This window comes from Pieris brassicae, chromosome 10 (genome assembly GCF_905147105.1).
Source record: "Pieris brassicae chromosome 10, ilPieBrab1.1, whole genome shotgun sequence".
Classification (NCBI taxonomy): Eukaryota; Metazoa; Arthropoda; class Insecta; order Lepidoptera; family Pieridae; genus Pieris; species Pieris brassicae.
In genome coordinates, this window is record NC_059674.1 from 14,016,497 (window position 1) to 14,034,717 (window position 18,221).

An 18,221-nucleotide genomic window follows, 5' to 3' on the forward strand; every position below is an offset into this window, starting at 1 on the left:
ATTTCGGACCTGTTTTTAAATTGCAATAAAGTATAAAGATGTATTAATCTTCATGAGGAGTTTAATTCTATTATAAATAGTTGTCACTAACTTTGGTTCGCTGTCTTTCAAATTAAAATAAATATTGTATTAAAAGTTAATCGTTTAACTTAAATAACTATCTAGGTCATTAGACTACTCAAAGTTAAAATAGCATTCGAAATTTGAATGTTCCATTCAACTCAGTCGTATTACAAATGAATTATACCTCTAGTCCATTCATCGTATTATACAGTAGGTATTTGTAGTGCTACCAAAATTACTAAACACGTTAACTTTAATAATTCAATGCCTAAGGCGAGACGAAGGCGTTCGAAAAAATCCTTCCGCTAAGAATTTAGGAGTGTCTGCTGAGACGAAATCCGACTTGCTCGTTATAAATTTTGTGAAGATAACAATATGTGCGTGTGGGAGTGTGGTATAGCGCTGACGACTATAGTTACAGCACGCAATACGCTAACAAGCGCGCAAGTGAGATAGGTGATATGATTATAGAGCGCTGTCCCGTTTTAGCCTCTAGCAACATGGCGCGCTGACTCGCGCGCAGGCTCGAATCGTATCGCCTGCCCACTCAAGGTTCGCTGACTGCCGTTCTTTTGTTTTTAATGTTGCCATTAAAATAAATTTTCATCCTTGAACGGGAACATTTTATATGATCTTATTAGAATGATCTAAATGATTCTCGCCTTAATCTGTTTTTAACAGAAAGGTATAAAGATATTTTTCTTTTCAAAATATTTTATATTAAATATGTCATCATGACGTATTTGAAACAAGCCCTTAACAGCTTTTTTTCCACAAAGTCCCTGAAGATTTATAATAATAATAAAAATAATCTACTAAGTATCTTTCGTATTTTATCAAGCATTGACAAGAGGCGAGGTGTACGACGGCCAACGCCCTCTGATTTTACCGTTACGCCCATTCTGTTTAATCTTATATTCATTTATCAAAATATTGAGTGTGTATTATGAAATATATTCACTGGCAACCCCGAACCGCAGACGAAAACAGCGTCAAGCCGAGGACCTGCTCAAACCGAACGTCTGCATACCGATCGTTGGTTTTTTATATGCGCATGTCGGTGCACGGCCTATCCGCCGCTGTGTGCGTGCCGTTATCTTGTGTGGGTGTCAGTTCGTTCTCGCGCGCGTCGCAGCATTGTTGTTTGCAGTAGACTCGTGGAAGTTGACCGGTTGGTATATACGTATCACGCTCGACCAAAACTACCGGCGATAAACAAAATAATGAGTGTACATTACGTGCATCGCGAGTGCAAGCTACAACAGTGTGTGATAACAAGAATGTAACGTGCGTGTAGTGTTAAACGGTGTGGAGTTTTGAACGTGTTTTTTGGGTGTTCGCGTCAACGCCATGACCATCGTGTTTAGGTATGTGCCAGATTAATTATGGCCCATTCGTGGGGTCGGTGGCCCAACCGATTATTGGTCACTCGAATAATTCTTTTGTAATTAGTGTCGAGCACTGTGGTCGGATTTCCTCATGTAAAGTTTGTATGCAATTGACGCCTTGACTTGTTGTTATCGGGCCTGTAGAAGTGTGTCGTGTAATTTATAATGTAATTAAATACTTTATCGCCTCCGGTGAGGCGTTCCAAACGCGTGAAGCGTGAACTTTGCATTTATATTATGCTTTGCCTGTTCTCAGCTAGACACTTGATACCCACCATAGCGGTCTTATTCTAGGAATGAGTTTGATAAAAGTACCTTTTGTAACGACAAACTAGACCACACCTCAAATACAACAACCTCTTCATAGGGGCTACTAGGATCTGTAAAAGGTGGTTTGTAACTTTGCATGTAAGGTACTTTAATCCCTGTTTAAAAAGGAATAAGGGAAACCAAAGCAAAAAACTGAAAGAATTCTTTTGTTTGATTATTATTTTGGACAATTTTACAAGGTACCTAAGATTTTATGGCTACAACTAAATAGTATTGTTCAATAAGAAGAATAGTCATCATTAAAACTTATCAATCAGTTTTTTTTAAATCGGTTATAAATCAGACATACGCATGAGTAAATGATTCCATGTTTATTAACGTGTATAAACGTAGAAAAATCTCTTATAAAGTACATTACGTACATATAGTTGTAAAACCGCTGCGTGGATTTTCCGTCTTAATATTATAGCTAGGTAAATTAAGTTTAGAAAAATATTTTGGTAAAATTGTATTAGTACTTAGCCCTTTCGATTTTAGTGATATTGATTTATAGTACACATTGTATTAAAAAAACCATATGCTATTTGCCGACGGCAAATAAAAAATATTTATCTTTCAATATTAAAAACCATAACACCTATTTATGTTTAATAGTATATAATCGAAATATCTAAAGTGACAAGTATCTACGAATTTTAAGTTAAATATTTATGATTTTTACATTTGTTCAGTTCAGAAGATATTTCTTTTTTCGTATTTTCCTGCGAACCTTATTGACATTGACACTATACTAAAAATACAGTTTAAAATAATAAAAAAAACAAAAAAATTAAATAATAAAAAAAGACTTACGTACTGTGACTATAATATAATAATAGTTTGATATACTAAACTATTGCATATAGGCTAATTATTGAAATGAATAATAGTTGTAGCTATTAGTTTTATCTACTACCCCTTCCGACAACTTTAATATATTGTCACCACAGACAATAATGTTGTATTGTCATATTGTAAAACGTTAACACAACAATAAAATGTTGCGTTTTACAACATTGTTGGAAAATTAGAAAACATATAATTCTAAGTAGCCATAAAATTGCATTGCAAAATGATTTTTGTACCAATAAATTGATTATACACATAATAATAGTTAATCGAAAGCGCGGCATATGTTGTAGTTAATTAAAATAATCATTCCCATAATTATGTATATGATACGTATTAGGGCAACCCCGGCAAAAACTTTGAATGTCGTTTGAAAACTTCAACCGTTTCTACTTAAATGGCAACACTGACAGTTTCTGCTAAATTCCTAATGAATGCCAGTACGTCAATTTGAATTACATACAAATGACATCTAGAGTTAACTGTCGATAATTTTAATACCATTAATATTTTTTGTTAGCGTCGATTAAATAAAATAACAAATGTGTTATTTTGCACCTGCTTTGTAAAAACTGGAGATGTCCTTAACTTACAACTTTATTTTTATTAATAATATCATGTAAGTTAATGATAAAGAATCTAAATTAAAACGTGAGGCTTCCTATTTTATTATGGCCTTTTTATTGTTATACACAAGGTAATGAATAACTGCGTATTTGAAATATGTTTCAATTTTGTATTCTAATGCGCGCTTAACCTACGAATTAAACATTTTTAGAACATGAAGCTTTACAGACATATTTCAACATATTACATATAACATATTATTTAGTTTCAAGTCGTTATATTATGTAAAGTTTTATTTAACAAATTCTACTACTTTTATTTCTACTATCGCAATATTTATATTACAATTATATATGTTGAAGAATGCGAATCACAATCGCTAGTTTAATGCTGAAGATTAATATTTATAATCATTGAAAATAATCTTAAAAGCAAACTGGCATATCAAAAAATTTGTTTAATCATTTATTTAATCTGATTTCTTCAAAACTGTCAACTGTAATAATTTTAAGGGGACCTATAAAGTCCATTGTTGAGGCGCGACAAAAACTCAAGATTAACATAAAAATTTTCAAAATGGCGAGAAATCCTTGCCCACACATTTCTGGAACCGGACTCCTAAAAGCATTATTTATAACGCCTCCATTCTTTTGTGAGGAAAAAATATATTTCAAAATTTCTTTTTCTTTTTATGGTTCTTGTTAGGACCGATTCATTTGGAATTTTCGGATATTTAAATCAGTATTGCATTAAGTTTTTATTCACATTTAAGTATGTTATCGATCTAAAACAATTTATTTAGTTCCGCACCCATATATTTCGTATTTGTGACAAGATTGTAAGACTGGATGATGATTAAATGCAGTTTTAATTTAAGTATTTTTTTCTTTTCTTACAGATTGGTATAAAAGTTTTAGTTTTGGCTTTTTGTTATATAATATACTTGATTATTTTTTCACTCCTATCTACCGCTTAATAGTTGTTGGGTCGGGAGTGTGTGTCCGAACCCAGCGGTATCATTTAATATCAGATGAACCATTTGCTGTTCTATAAAAGTGTCATACATTTATTTATACCATAAAATTAAACCTGATTTGGTATATAAGAATGTTATACTAACTAAATAAAAATTACTTTAAAATGAACAATACTTAGGGTCTCAATGTTCACACTATTTAATAATTCGTTTTCACAATAGAATACGCCATTTCATACCATATACATAAAAATAATCAGTTATATCAGTTTTTTTTGATACAAACACAATCGTTCACGGACTCCAAGTTTCTTCTTTCAAAGCTACCCACATTCCGATTTCCTCCAAGTGCAAACAAATTATTTATGTAATTGTATAAAGCTACAACTCGAAAAATCCTGTATCAATAGATACAATTTATGTAACGCTAATATCAACCTATCAATGATAAGATACAATCGTTGTTCAAAAAACGTGTATTTTTAAACGCTTTAACCTGTTATGATGACTTAGTTCAAACAATACTAGTAATTTTATATTTATATTAATTTAAGTAATACAGTAAGAGGATTTAATTAGTAAGTAAGGTCTGTCGAAGTCTCACCGAAAGGTATTATTTCTACGTTTTCTAAAACCTGTAATAACATTGATAGACAATATTTTATAGGAAAAAATGTAACATCGTGTAAACCTCTTTCTTAAGTGGAATTGTATACAAATTGTTACGCACTTTGTTCTTTTTAAAGATTTAAACAATAATTTGGCCAGAACAATTTTTTTTGCGACGGCCTAAAATGTCGCCGGTAATTTTTTATGTAAATGGTGGCTTTAAAATGATGTCTATGCTATGTTTTATATTGAATTGCGTCATATCTGCCACAAACTTATTTTGTCTACGGCCCCTGACGATGGTTGAAATTTTAAGACAAAGGAGTCGCGGATTGCTAGCTGCTTTAAAACGCGTGCGGCCACGCTGAGAACCCTCGCGAGAGTTGGGAATTTTAATGTGTTCGTGTTGTTCTCTGCGCACACGCAGCATACGGAATTACTGTGACGTGCCAGGTAAACTCATAACTACTATTTGTATTAGATTTTTGTCGTCAATCTGTATATGGTTTGACGAATATGGTATCCTAAAGTAACAGTCTAATTGAATTGTTTGCATGAAAGTACTCTCTCATCTCTTTCTGTCTAATTGAATTAATATCATGATAAAAGGAGACAAAACGGTGCTATAGTAAAAGCGGAGATTTATTTAGAAAATGGGTTTTATTCAAAACTAAAACTGATACTAAACCTTTTTATACAGTTTAATTACTGTGGAGCTTTAGTCTAATTGCTATCAACTTATATATTCTAAATAATTAGTGATTTAAGATATCTATAGCTTGTTAAATCACATATTTTTATAAGTGCCAATTTTAATTTCTTCTAAAATTTAACTAAAATTGTTGTTTTTCTTACAGTACAAATTATGTAGATAATTTTTACCTTTTTATCCAATTAGTACTAAATTTTGTCCTTGAATTATGGTAAATCTCGCCTTTGCTGTATTAATGGAAACGAGAGGCTCATATAAATTGGGGCAACCGATACAAATTACACCCTTACAAAATAATCTAAAAAACCCTTTTAAATATTGGATTCATAATTATATAAGCTATTAGCAAAACAAACACGCGGGCACGACCATAATAATATATTTCTTACATGATCTTAGGACATTTTCGGAATTCTAAATGGTTATAGATTTTAGTATTTATGAGTTCAATGCGTGAAGTGTATTCAAATGATATTATTTAAATATTGAAGGTATAGATATGTTACACTGTTTTATCCGGCATCTTTGTGAAATTGTGTAAAAGATTTTACACTAATACCTGTGTATATTTGCTTTGAACATAAGACAGAGTAGGAAGTTTGGAAATGAAAAACAACAAAGTTAGGTTAAAATTAGTCACTTCATATACTGAATAATGCTGATTGATCACACAAATATAGTAATTATTTGTTTTTTTAGATAATCTTCTAGATAATCTCTTGAAACTGGTCAATAATTAAACTTTTCGTTCGTATTTATTCGAATTTAATTTCGTGTTACAAGATATTGCTAATATAAATTCAACTTTTGGATTAGATAAAGTTAATCAGGGATTATCGAGATTATAAATCAATTACAAACATGTTATATTATCTATCGTGATATTTTTTAACTCTTAGGTCCAAATACAAAATATTATTTATATTGTCTTTATTTCCACGAATATATAGATAAGAAAACAGTATTATTTATTAAAAAAAATGTAAAGGTTATACTCGCAGTCATATTAAATATCACTTTATCTGTTAACATTATTTGTAGTTAGTTTCTACTCAAATTGTTGCTTGCTATGGCCAAGAATTTTATGACTACGCATCATATTGTCATCTGTCAAAGCTCAATACTTTTAACGCAGTCTAAATTGTCATATATTTATCCGATTTGACAGACGGGAGGCTTAAACTTGTCTTTAATTTTCATTCTAGCACACATGGCGTGTTTTTTCCGGCCGACGGGTAGTGTCCTCAGTATCTCAGATGCGTAGTTGTCTATGATCTGTTATAGGTCTGAATATCTGATGTAGTTATTAGAGATAACTCTTATTATTACGGTCCGTCTGTGTATTTATGGTGTTTGCTAATTGATAGTCAAGGAGACAATTTCCTTTTTTGATGAAGGGGAATGAAATTCATATGAAAGAATCTTAAGAAAATTAACGTCTTAAAAAAACAGATCTATAAATCTATAGTTTTGTAGCCTTCAAATATTGCCATAGGAAAATAAAATATAATCATAGATACAAATACAGCTTTTCAGTAAATATGAAACAAAAATGTGCTATTAATATAATGTATTAATTCATACAACACTACGTTAAAAATAGCTGCCGTTTTTGAGTTATTCCTAGAATATCAAAACTGTATAAAAACGGGGCATTATTAATTTAAAACCCTATGCTATGGTAAAACAGTTTAATTTAGATTGTTGTTTTAAACAGATGGCGTTTTGCGAATGCGACCTTTGTTTTTTGACATGAAAGTGAATAATTTAATTTGTTATACTAATATTGTTATAAACCGCCTCGGTGGCTCGGTTGGTCAACACCTGGTTTGTTCACTGTAACTCAACCACAGGTTGAATTCCCGTGAAATTTATGTACTCCAGAAAAAAGTATTCTTGCCTTTAAAGAAATGTAAAGGGAAGAGTATTTTCTGATTTCTTCTTCAACCGTCTTTTACCAACTTCCTTATAAGCGTCCTATATGCTTTAATTGTTATAAACTGTTATAACTATACGGATATACAGTTAATGGAAGAAAAATAATACGACCATATTATATTAGTGAAATTTCATATTTCAATTACCAAACTCCCACCTTCCTAATCAAGATATTGGGTATCAGAAAAACAGACACAGAAATGTGTCCATTACTTTTTGAGTTGCAATATAATAAGCAGTGAACCGGTTATTGATACGCGGTTAAAAACTTGACCGAAACACGAACTTAATTACATTTGACCATTGATTCCGTTTTTGTTCACTTAACGATTTAGTTTGAAATTTATTTATAAGACTTTAAAATGTAAAATTTTAATTAAATGGAGATCATTTAATTGTAGCATAAAAATATTTTAACAACACGTGTTTTGATAGTTGAATTCTTTACCCAGTGTTCGATTTTCATAAATTTGTTTCGCGTAGATAGACCTATTTGCCGCTAAAATAATTATTTATACCCATTTGGGTTACGGGACTTCAAACAACAGAGACCATAGATAACCGGTAATTGTTAAATAAATCGTCTTTGTCTTTTAGACAAAAAAGATGTACAATATTTTAAAAATTCTATGAAATATTTTAATAAACAAAAGACTTTGAGATCCGTTAGCACCAGGTAGACGTCGAGAGAATTTTATTTGGCACCAAAACTTAAAAGTTTTTACTAAAACTGACTGATAAATGTCGAGTTAAAATATCCAAAATATTCACATTCCACATTTCTGTAACTGTTTTATAGAATTTCTCGACGGGCTAGTCCGTCTTCTGTGCTTAGATTTGTTCGAATTCATTGCGCAAGAAATATTGGATCATATCTATGCAATTGGTCTGCAAAATCCTATAAATAGACGAGGCGAGTGCTTACAATTACTTACTTTAACTGTACTAAAGTTACATGAATAATGAGTAGTCGAAAAATAATACAATTTTCTTCATATGTCGAAACTGTGAATGTTTCTGCATTAGTATAGAAAACAGTAATCTGGACTCTTTACGAATAGAAATTTAATATTTTTATCTAAACGTCGAACAAAGTACAGTTTATTAATTGAGTTGTTTATTGATACATTAAACTGTCGTTATTCCTAAAACATAATTAATTAGATTTATTAAAAAGTTAATATTGGGTATCCATTATAAATCAATTTTAGTTGTTTTTTACTAATTTTGTCCATTAGTCATTGGATAGCTTTACCAGTAAACACATAATTTCTTTCATATTTAGACGCTCAAGTATTTAGGAGAAGGGCCAATGCCTATTTTATGATATTATTAATATATTTTTCCTATATTAGTGTCTTGCTTTATTGTGTAAAATATAACGGTAAGTACTTTTAAAATAACTAGCTAAGCTCGTGTGAATTTCATGTATTTTGTGACCTCTTCGTTAATCTATAATAATAATCGTTATCAATATTTTCCTTATTCATAAAATATATTTATTACAAAGTTTGAACTACACTGCACTAATGTTTCTTTGATCAGACTATTTCTATACATATCAGGTTATGATTCATAATTCTCTCTGATAGAGACATACGTCAAAATGATACATTACCCGCAGCGACATCTATGCCATAACCAAAAATGGAGGCTGTTTTTCTCGAACTAATTATACTTTCATTGATTCTTCTGCTTGTCTGTCTTCATTATCCGGTACAAGTGTAAAACATTAATACATAAATAATACATTACTTATTTGTAATGCTCGGGAATGACGGCTGTATTGCAAAGCAATAAGGTTTAGATGTAAATCATTTGTATTTGTGTCTTTATCATTTAGCTCCGAAATGAGAGAGATGGTATATTTGTCTTAAAAAACTGTATGAGAGGATGTCGTTCTACGTCCTTCAGAATAAACTACTAAATTAGGAGGTACGCTACGAGTAGTTTTGAACAGATAATCAATCTTGTAGGTTGGACTTGATTCTCTATAGCCCTTACCGAATTCTAGTAATTGACTGGAGTTTGTAGTCACTAATAAAATGCTGGTTCCGATATATACGACGTCATCACAAAACCTAATTTCGATGTAGTTTATCTGCTGATGTCGCGAAATTGAAGTAATGTGCAACGAAAATATTGAAATTTAAAACACTATTAAAATATTAGAGCAGATGTGTCATGAGAATAGAAATATATTTATTTGTTTAATTATACAAATTGCTGAACGTGGTTCCTATTACTTGTGTTCGGGGCTATTACTTGAGACAATGTAAAGCCCGAGATAAAAATTTGTGCTAGGATAATGAGAAGTCAGCCCGCACAATGTGCAATGTGCTAAGACAAATGTGCCGTTAAGTTTTACGAGACGCAAGCGCAGCTTCCTGCCATTAGTTTTATGATCTTCAAAATTTCTGCAAAATCCACGCTTAGACTCATTATTTGAAATAACCTGATATATTTTAAACTACTATAGGAATAGTTTAATTATGCAATACCTCGATATGAGGGAATTACATGGCGTTTTAATCCAAAAGATTTATTTATAAACCATCAAGAAACAAAGTCAGACCTCAGATTGGATGTTAATTCCTGTCGCCTTAACTACTAGTCTCGAAAGTATTACTTATAAGTTAATCCTATTTTACAATAAGCGTCTTTCTCGAGAACACTTGAGGCGCATTACAGAAAATTCAATTACGTCGCAAGCAATCGAGATAATTATGCAAAAAGCGACTCGATGTCTGTACGGAACATGTGGGTAGTTACAGATAATGTTAACTCGACTTTTTATTCGATTCGCAGACGCATGATACTCGACTACTTGTTCGATTTTTCAAATCCCTCAAAGTTAATTTATAACTATGGTAGGTACCTACTTCTTAATAAATGAAAACAAACGATATTCTTTATGTTCTATACTAAATGTATTTCGTTCGTGTTATGATATGATCGTAGGGATAAGATTTAAGTTTCTTGATATTACTCTACAGTTCACAGAGCCTTATGTAAGTTCTAACTCATTTGCATTTAAAGAGCCACGCGGAGCGGACGTCCTTACAAAGTAAGAAGACAAATTGGAATCTTTGTTACAGTTGTGGTAGCTCGAAACTTAAATAGATAGAGGTGGTTAGCTTTTGAAACTTAGTTTGTCGAAAATACTTGTTTAAAAGTGTGCTGATATATGAATGACGGTAATTAATAACAATTTATTTATTTCATTACAAAGTAATAAAACCATTTTAAAATTACGACATAGCAAAATAGGCATTCTAACATACGTGTGTTTTGACATTTCAATACCTCAAACTATCTTTAGTGCCTACAAACTATAAATTACTAACACATCTTTATATTATGTATAATTTTTACGTATTCTGTTTAAAGAGGAAAACTATTGTCATTATTACGTAAAAAAATTATGTACCCCACTTAATGTTAAATACGAGTTTCTTAGAATCCATAAAATGTAACGAACCGTTGAATATTATAACAAACATGTTATGATAGGCACTAATGTAGTATAATTTGCTTTTTAATAAAAACAATTTTTAATTAGGTTTACCTTCGTTAAATCGACGTGGAGGTTCAATATTTTACAAATTTCAGGATACAAATATCTGCTACAGATATCTCCCACAAATTTTGAAGTAACAAAATCAAAGCATATATGCCAACATTTGTATTGCAATACGAATCTTCAAATATTTAGTTAGCCTCTTCCTAAATCAATGTTAATCCAAATTCTAAATCGAACACTTTACACAACTAATAAAATTACGATAAAAACCTTCAGAAAGGCGTAAATTGCGTAAATTTATAATTACAATTTCATATCAAAACAAAAAGGCATATACACATTACAAAAACTTAGCGAGTCAAATATCGACGATACAGCGAATATAAATTTACGTCTATTAATAATTAGAAACCACAGCTCTTTATGAACGAGTAAAATTGTTATATAAACTGTTTTTTTAAATAAAATAGCCTTGTTTTACACAATTCAAGTATTTACTAAAAGAACAAGACAACCCTACTGGCTAGTGGCGACAAAAAGTTACTACTTTTTGCTTGCGGAATCTTCCATAAAATGTGCTGTTTAACGGAAATGTATACTTGTTAAATTCAATAAAGAAAAGCATTCAACGTATAACGCATAGTTTCACATAGTGAATCGTAAAGACAGCCATAAAGTGATACCTGTGTTATTCGCGTATGATCGCTATACTCTGGCTCCAACGATAAACGCCATGGCGGTTAACCAGGATTAGAGACATTTTATTCAATATAAATTATGTTAAATAATAATAAAATTAGGTATATTTATTATTATATCTATTTAGATATGTTAAATTTCGTGTGAGACAAACCATTCCTATTTTACCTAAATTTGTAGGACAAGAACCACTTTGGACACGGGGCTTTTAAAAAGTATGTTTTAAAAAACTACCATATATTCATGAATCTAGATTTAAATGTATTCCTCTCATATAATTGTATATACGTATTATGATTATGTACCTGAAATAGTTTCGGTTTCGAGAATATGCCCGCAGTTCATTTCAAGCGTTATAATAGGTACAAGAGATATTTATGAAATATTGGAATTGTTTTTGTATACGGACAGTGGACCTTTTATTTATCTAGAGTTTTGAAGTAAATTGGGAATTTTTTAAAAGTTAGCTAGTTTTTTGAATAAATATTTCTTTAACACCGTAGTAAGTATAACATTACCGTTAAATAAATAAGACCATTTATTATTATTATTATTACTTGCTTATGTAATTAAGGTTCTTCTTTATATCAGATGTTGTTGAATATTGTTTGGTGCTAAATATGTATTTTGTAATGGTTTCAAAATCCGTGTAATAATGAAAGGGCCAATCAAAAAGCTGAATATTTAGTTGTTTTTGTACTTTTATTCTATATAATATTTTAAACAGTTGGTAACCCCTGAACATAGGTTTATACTTAATATACAGCGTGAATGATTCAATATTCACACCTAGTCCTCCATCTACATACATCATTATACAGGTATGACATTTTGCGTTGCTAATGTGAATGAATTGCTACGTACTAGCATATATTAGGGCTCTTAATAATTTCCTGGTCTTTCATAGTGGTACAAACTCATAGGCGACTGTTAATAGCTTGCTTAAAAGTTTTAGAAGTTGCGAGGAATACAGAAAAACTACTTGTTGCGAACAACATTTGCATTTGTAAATGTTCGAAATTCGAATTTAAACTACTTTTTCTAAAGAATTTATACCATACCACAAATAACAAAATAATTATATTCTTAGTTTGAATTGTTTTGACTTGTAATTGCATCCTATAGCAATATATATTTAGGTAATATTCGATCAGCTTTAACGATTATATTACCTTCCATAGGTTTTTTAAGAACGTTTTTAATCATTAATTAATATTATCTATTATTATTATCAAGAACCCAAAAATAACTTTATCATTTTCGTTATCGTGAACTGTTGCGAATCGGTTCTTTGTGTTATATTTTTTTTTAATTAACATCCCTACTCTCATCTATTTACCTAAATGGGTATTATTTATTATAGTAATTAAAACGATAATTCTGTGAAAATTTTGTGTGAAAAAAGCTAATTAATTTCTCGGTCATTAAACTCTGTTATTAGTTCATTGTTAGTTTGGCACCAAAGAATGTTTAACATTATGCGGATTTTGAACTCAAAAGAATAGCTAAAACTTTCGAAATTTATAATAATAATTAAATAAATCATTCGACGCATATGTGAATGTGGAGATCTACCTTAACATATGTTTTGCCGGATTAAAACACCTTTATACTTAAAAATTATATTAAAGAAAATTCCGCGTGATTTAGTTTTCAATCTTACATACTAAAAACAAGTTACGTCAGTCTTATAATTTTAAATAAACTTATTATTGTAAATGTGATAATGAAACACGTTTTAATCTGTCAAAATTGCTTAATTAAAATACTCTGAACGTAATTATCCATTAACTGTTTACCCTAATTATTTATATAATTAATTTACCTTATTGTGATTAGATTCGATTGATTTTGATAGACTAAAGATGCTGTTGACCAATCACAATTGAACGATTATCTCTCTGTCTTTTGCTTTGGGCCTGTATCGTGTGCTATTATCAATACTGTTTTAGTAGATATAAACTTGATTCGACGAAGTGTTTAACGTATTCGTTAGTCTGTCTTGTGCTTAGGAGGAGGACCTTGAGCAACCCCTTTGGAGTGGCTTTAACACTATGTTTAAGATAGCGGCAACACAAACCGTAACTTAGTAAAGTCATTAACAAACAAACAAACGGAACTTTACATAACCAAGTGTTATCTAAACTATTATGAGATAAGTAATTTATTTAAAAAAAGATAAAAATCTCGGATCTCTGTAATATTTGTCATGCCTTTTAACGCCATAAAAATCTGTTCATTGTCCGATACTAATATATAATGATATATATAGTCTTTATTTATGAAGTTCAATGCCACTGGATCTATACATCTGTTTCATAGATAATTTTTTTCTAGAATTGGGTCTGACATGCCCGTTCAAACATTAATCTATACATATAGATTCTGTTTTTACTCATTACAAAGTATATACGTATGAATATATTAGTAGATTATAATGCTTTTGTGATACCACTATGGGCGCATAACATGTTGCATTGTGACGCGTGCGCATAATGCATACTTTCAACACACCATAACAGTAAGCGAAGTTTTATGTCTTCAGCAACATTAATAACGTAATGTTTAATGATTCGAATTATCGTGGACGCATTTAAAAATCAAAATTATAACATTGGAATTTGTCTTCTCTTCGATAAGTGTAGTCATTCGTTCATCCATACAGTGTTTACATAAATTATTCACTGTCAATATGTTATTTTATTTCTAAGGGTTTCTGAGCGCTTGGCCGCGAGCCAAGGGACTTGAACGATACTTGACAGCCCACTTGACCTAAAATATGCCACAATGCTGGACGAATCGCGTTAAATATACATTCTAGTTATTAATTATTTACCACCAATTTGATGGTGTCTTATTTCTCTAAGGCATGTGATATTATCAGCTTGTATATAAGCTGTAGTGTTCATCCTTCTGTGTTCTTTTTCGTAGTCTTTCTAAAGGTCGTGGCTTCGTAGTCTTGAAAAGCCCTAATCGATACGTAGACCTGCTGCCTCCACACAGCTCTATCTTCTGCTAGTCTCAGGGCATAAGAGATGTTTAGACCCATAGTAAACTCACTAACTAGGAACTCCTCCCCTTTTATGCTGATTGCCATCCCACGTCTTTTTGTGCTTGTTCTAGAGGTCAAACACGTATTAACTTGACATTCTTCTTTGCAGATTATCCCGTGAACGAAAAAGTTTTCACTGAAAAACCGAAGACTTATAGTGACAATAGTGCGTTAATTGGTCATGGATGACAGATAGTCGAGGGATAATGGGAGTTTGGGTGCCGGGATCTTGAAAATGCCGCATGCGCACTCGAGCTCGGCTGCGTCCTCGGGCGGTGACGATCTGGGCTCCACTGATGAGGTCAAGGTGTTCAAGGACGAGGGGGACGGAGAGGACGAGAAGAGGAGCTCGGAGAATCTGCTGGAGGAGAAGTCCAGTCTTATCGATTGGACCGAGAGTGAGGTAAGCCTTTTCCCATCCTGAAACATCAAAGTACCTAAAAATAGATAAGCAGGAACAAGTCAACAAAACAATTGACATTAAATTAAATAGGTATGAACCGTTCGAAATAGTTATAAAGGTGAGCTATTGGTTAAAGAAATCATAAATATTATTATATATATATTAATTTCGACATTTCTGTCCATGTCATTTATCTGAACAGGCAGATCTATTGATGGTCACCTAATGCTATACTTCTTTATTTCCCAAAATAACTGTTCATTACGGCGTGATTGACACATTCCTAGGAAATATATGATACCAGTTATCTGTAGGTGGTCCATTTAAATGTTAAGGCACTAAACGTCGCTTTTAATTATGATTCTGCTTTCACAAACCTATACTTAAAATGCGTCACGCGGCGCTTAGCATTACCTCACAGAAGCAATAATATTTAAGCAAATATAAATGTTATTATCACATGGCAAGTGTCAGAATTGCGTGTCTAGTTTTTATAAATTTAGTGGTTTGTACATGCCAGCAGGTGTCAACTCAATACCAGGTAGGTTTGATTTACAAAGGGACAATGTATGCATCCTGTATATTTGTTAATGCACTTGTGAAAATCCCAAACAACACTATAGAAATTTGTTGCATTCACTATTTATTGTTAATCGAAGTCTACGCCTTCGAAGTCATTGCTTCCGTTGAAAAGGCTGCTTTCATCGTAGGAGATCTCTATTTTATGATTTGGCGTTAAATTCAAATCGTAACAAATTATTGTTCGCAATAACCTTGTATTATACTGGAAAAAATAATCTATGCCGATTTTGTTGGAATAATTACTTTATTTTAACACAAAAATCAAATCACGTGACTAACGTGATCTAATTTCTATGGTCAGAGAGTAGAATACGGATAAAACGCTAAAGACTGAAACGAATTTTTAACACATACTTTAATATTCATGAGTCGCGGTTGTTGAACTTGCGTAAGATAAACATCGCGACTATTAAAAACTTAATGGGAATTGATAACTGGAATATGGGTTTAGACATGCTCGCTAATTAAAAATTAGAGTGATTTTCAGACATTTATACACTTTATCCGAAATTACATTACGAAATATGTGGCATGAAATTAGTTTATTGACATTAGTTTTACCAACAGTTTAACGTGTAATTTTCGCATTTCGAGTTTCGTGTCTTGTGCGATTTTTTGGTGAAATTAGTTTCATGCAACCAAATTTCACGATGAAGATGCGACGTGAAACTATTGTCGCGAAAACGCCTGTGCTGTGCTGTGAAAACTTAAAACTATTTCTAGTTGCTAAGAAACGCAGCGTGATTTGAAGTTTAAGTTTTGCTAGTAACGCTTCTCGTCATATCTATATTGTTTATATATTTTGTTCTCAGTAAAAAAAAATATTTTGACTCATTCGAAAATAGTTTTTATAGCTCTCAGAATCTTCATCTGCTGATTCAGAGACTAACTTCATTCCACCAAAATGCTTGCTTTCTTGTTAACCGTCCTCGAATCTACCAACGTATTTTATTCTTAAAAGGTTTTTTTTTAAGTTAATAGATAAGCATCTCTTTAGCTACATTGAATATAGGAGCTTTGATGCTGATGGGGATGCTTATTTTCGCATATATCGAAACTACTTTCGTGAAACTGATTTCACATGCATTCTACTAATTTCGTAATGTTATTCCATATTGAAATTTGCATGTGTTTCAGTCACGTTTGGTTTAAAAATCAATTGAAACTTTTAGGACTATAAAACATAGGCAGTATTTGATGTTTTGGCGGAAGTATCGCGACGCCAATCTGTCCATGACATAAAAAATATGATCTTGTTACACGGACACACAAATCATTGTAATCACAAATTGCCCGTAAACAAACAAACCAACCGCACATCGAAATGGCCAAAACAAAAAAGCGCAGGTACCTTTCCGAAAATTCAAAATTCGAATTCATTGTTCCCTTCTTAAAACTCTATCAAAGAAGGTTACCTGCATGCAGGTATTATATTTTACCTGTGTACAGCAAATGTGGGACAAAATCGAAGTGTTGTATCTCATTTATTTCAGTATGCTAAACAAGGATGGACGTAGAGGAATCCAGACGCATTACAGTCACGGATCGTATAAATATTGGATTATATTTAGGTGCAATTCTGCTTTGTATGTCATAATAGCGTCGATTATCGTACGTGATGCTATTACAATGCTCTTTGTTCGAGTTTCGATTTCTTTTCGATTACAATTCGGTAAATTGTCAGGGTTTTACGCCCGCTTGATTTTGGGAAATGTTTTTATTTGTTTGTTGTATGGCATTTAAATTCACAAGTAGCGCAGTTTTTCAAAAGAATAACCATTACGAACACTATTGTAGAAACATTGAACCCAATAAATATAAAGGCAAGTTATTAAATGTATTGAACAAATCTAGGCACACCTCCGTAATTGAAAATGTGTCATCACAATTATTAATTCCAGCCACTAAAAAGTATAATTACAGACCATTGTTGCATATCAGGACGATTGTAATATACTTCAATATTTTTTACAAGAAATGTATGGATAACTCATAAATCTAAGTGTTTTTCGCATCGTTATAAATGGCTTGATGCAAAATTTGTTGATAAAAACCTGACAAGCGCGAAGAAACTGGTTCCTGTTGAGTTTCTTTACATTGTATCAGCCTGGTATAGAATATCAGCTAGTATATGAAAAATCACAGCTCTCAGTCGTTGCTACAATCACGCCCCTAGTAACCGATGTGTCAAGATTATATATTTTTTAGGTTATCAATTTGGGGTGTATGTTTTTGGCACTTTTTGTTCGTTCTTTCACAATTAACACGTTTCATCATTATTATCAATGACTATACAGCACTTGTGGGCTTTAGCCTCTTCAATCAAGTGCTTTTTGCGTTCAACTTCGAACCCTTATTGTTTCAAGGTCCAACTCCATTCCACCAACGTAGCCTCGATGTACCCGGTTTTCTCTTGGGCTTATATATAACAGTTAAATAAACAACAGTTTAAAAACTACAGAAATCCGTAGTATAATCGTGTAAGCGGACTGGATGAGTTCCCCTGAGTTCTGCATAAAATTATTTTGAAACGATTCCGATGAAGCAAAAG

General features: G+C 31.8%; 1 protein-coding gene across 6 annotated transcripts in view; it reads left to right on the forward strand.

The window, feature by feature from the left end:
* The first annotated feature begins 1,104 nt into the window (after positions 1 to 1,104).
* The window catches only part of LOC123714889 (protein pangolin, isoforms A/H/I/S), a 112,783-nt gene continuing 95,666 nt past the window's right edge, over positions 1,105 to 18,221 (forward strand). For 2 of the 6 annotated variants that reach the window (XM_045669523.1, XM_045669528.1), the window contains exons 1-2: positions 1,106 to 1,430; positions 14,795 to 15,088. In XM_045669523.1, coding sequence (XP_045525479.1) covers positions 14,921 to 15,088 — 168 coding nt within the window. In that variant the 5' untranslated portion in view covers positions 1,106 to 1,430; positions 14,795 to 14,920. Of the gene's footprint in view, positions 1,431 to 5,186; positions 5,215 to 14,794; positions 15,089 to 18,221 lie in introns of those variants that run through there. The other 4 variants (XR_006754369.1, XM_045669525.1, XM_045669527.1 and 1 more) reach the window with 3 other exon arrangements.